The 1,646-nt window shown below is 36.4% G+C and overlaps 1 protein-coding gene across 1 annotated transcript in view; it reads right to left on the reverse strand.

Annotated features, from left to right (window-relative positions):
• The window catches only part of LOC107692427 (inactive tyrosine-protein kinase transmembrane receptor ROR1-like), a 37,362-nt gene that overhangs the window by 2,542 nt on the left and 33,174 nt on the right, over positions 1 to 1,646 (reverse strand). Inside the window, exon 9 of the mRNA XM_016491474.1 lies at positions 9 to 174. Coding sequence (XP_016346960.1) covers positions 9 to 174 — 166 coding nt within the window. The remainder of the gene's footprint in view (positions 1 to 8; positions 175 to 1,646) is intronic.

The following is a 1,646-nucleotide window of genomic DNA, read 5'->3' on the forward strand; positions in this document are numbered from 1 at the left end:
AAAATCACCCCACTGTTGTGCACTTGAGATGTCCTTCAGTGTTTTTATGGCCACTAGCTGAGCTTGCTCCATGCCTGGCAGGTACAGGTGGCCTTTGTAGATTTTACCAAAGTTGCTCTCGCCCAACTTTTCCATGAAGCGCACTGCAGACAGAGGAAGCTCTTTGGCTTTGCTCTACAGAAGAGAAGGAAATAGAAAGGTAAGGTTGTGGTGGAAAATTTGTTATTGCAAATTTGAGACAACAATGTAGTAAATGATTTGTGGTCAAGTAACATTATGCAAAACAAATTATTTTAATATATATATATATATATATATATATATATATATAAATTTGTGCTGTCAAGTAATAATTAGATAACGCCAAAGGTACTTTATAAACTGATGAAATACACTTGAATAATTAAATATTAAAATAAATGAATTAAATTATTACATTTGACTGAAAAGGTATGGCACTAACACGTCATGCTTTAATACATTTTTGTTAGTTTAAATTTATGAAGAAGCTGTTGTCAACTGTTGTAGCTTTGTTTTTAATCTTTTGCTCTGCTGCTGAAAAATAAGACATGCTACAACCTCAACCACTGACCACAGAAATACATAAAACCTCTGTTTACTCTTAAAATATTCTCACTGTCATGTACATTTATGTACTTTGCAGAAGCTGTCTTACCACTTACATGACAGCCACTGTGACTCTATGTTGTTTTATCCCCTATAAGAGTGATAGAGATGTAAGTGATATGCATAATGTTGTGTGACTGGTATGGACAAGACTCTGGCTCATGAAGCAGGAAATAAAAAGTTTGACAAAAGGTCACAGCTACATTCAGCAGAGAAATAAACCGTCAAATAAAAGAGAGGAGTCTCTTTCTTTGAAAGAAGCAGATGTTTTGAGTTAGCATCAACTCAGCATCCCTGTTTTGAGTGAATGGTAACCTTTGAATGACCTAAGTCTGAACTTTGGCCTGCAGCTGAGACTGTCGATGAGAGGTCTCAATGTGTTACAGATACAAACAGCACTTCAGGGTGTCAAAAGGTCTGATTAATACTGGAGCTAAATGGAACTACCATCATCTCATCAAAATATTTGTAAAATGTCTCTCTAACCAGCAACAAAGAAGAAAAGGCAAGGAAAAACAATTTTCAAGCGAAAATCTAATTAGAATCTGCTTTGAATGATCCAAATGGAATGATAACAATATGATTATATTTAGATAATCCTCTCCAGGCTTGGAAGAGATTGCCTCCATATGCTCATCCCTCCTGTCATTTTGCCTCCTGTTTGCGCAGTGCCCTTAACCCAGGAATATACACTAATTCAAACGTTATGAAAATGCCCCACAACTCCAATGGGCAAAAAGTATAAGAATAAAAATCAAAATGAAGACACTTGCTGATAGCGTTGTTTATTTGCACACACGATCTGTTGTTTTAGCACCCAATTCACTATCAGAACTGACTTAAAGGTGACATATCATGAAAATCTGACTTTTAAGTGCTATAATCAGGTCCCCGGTGCATCGTGTTTTTGCAAGAGACAACTGTATACTAGTTTTAATGCCATGGCGGAAGTTTGAGCAAAACATGCTAACTGTTCTGTCTTTGGCTGCACAGACGAGCACAGAACACTATTTAGAGTC

This window comes from Sinocyclocheilus anshuiensis, unplaced genomic scaffold (genome assembly GCF_001515605.1).
Source record: "Sinocyclocheilus anshuiensis isolate Anshui unplaced genomic scaffold, SAMN03320099.WGS_v1.1 scaffold70, whole genome shotgun sequence".
NCBI classification, from domain to species: domain Eukaryota; kingdom Metazoa; phylum Chordata; class Actinopteri; order Cypriniformes; family Cyprinidae; genus Sinocyclocheilus; species Sinocyclocheilus anshuiensis.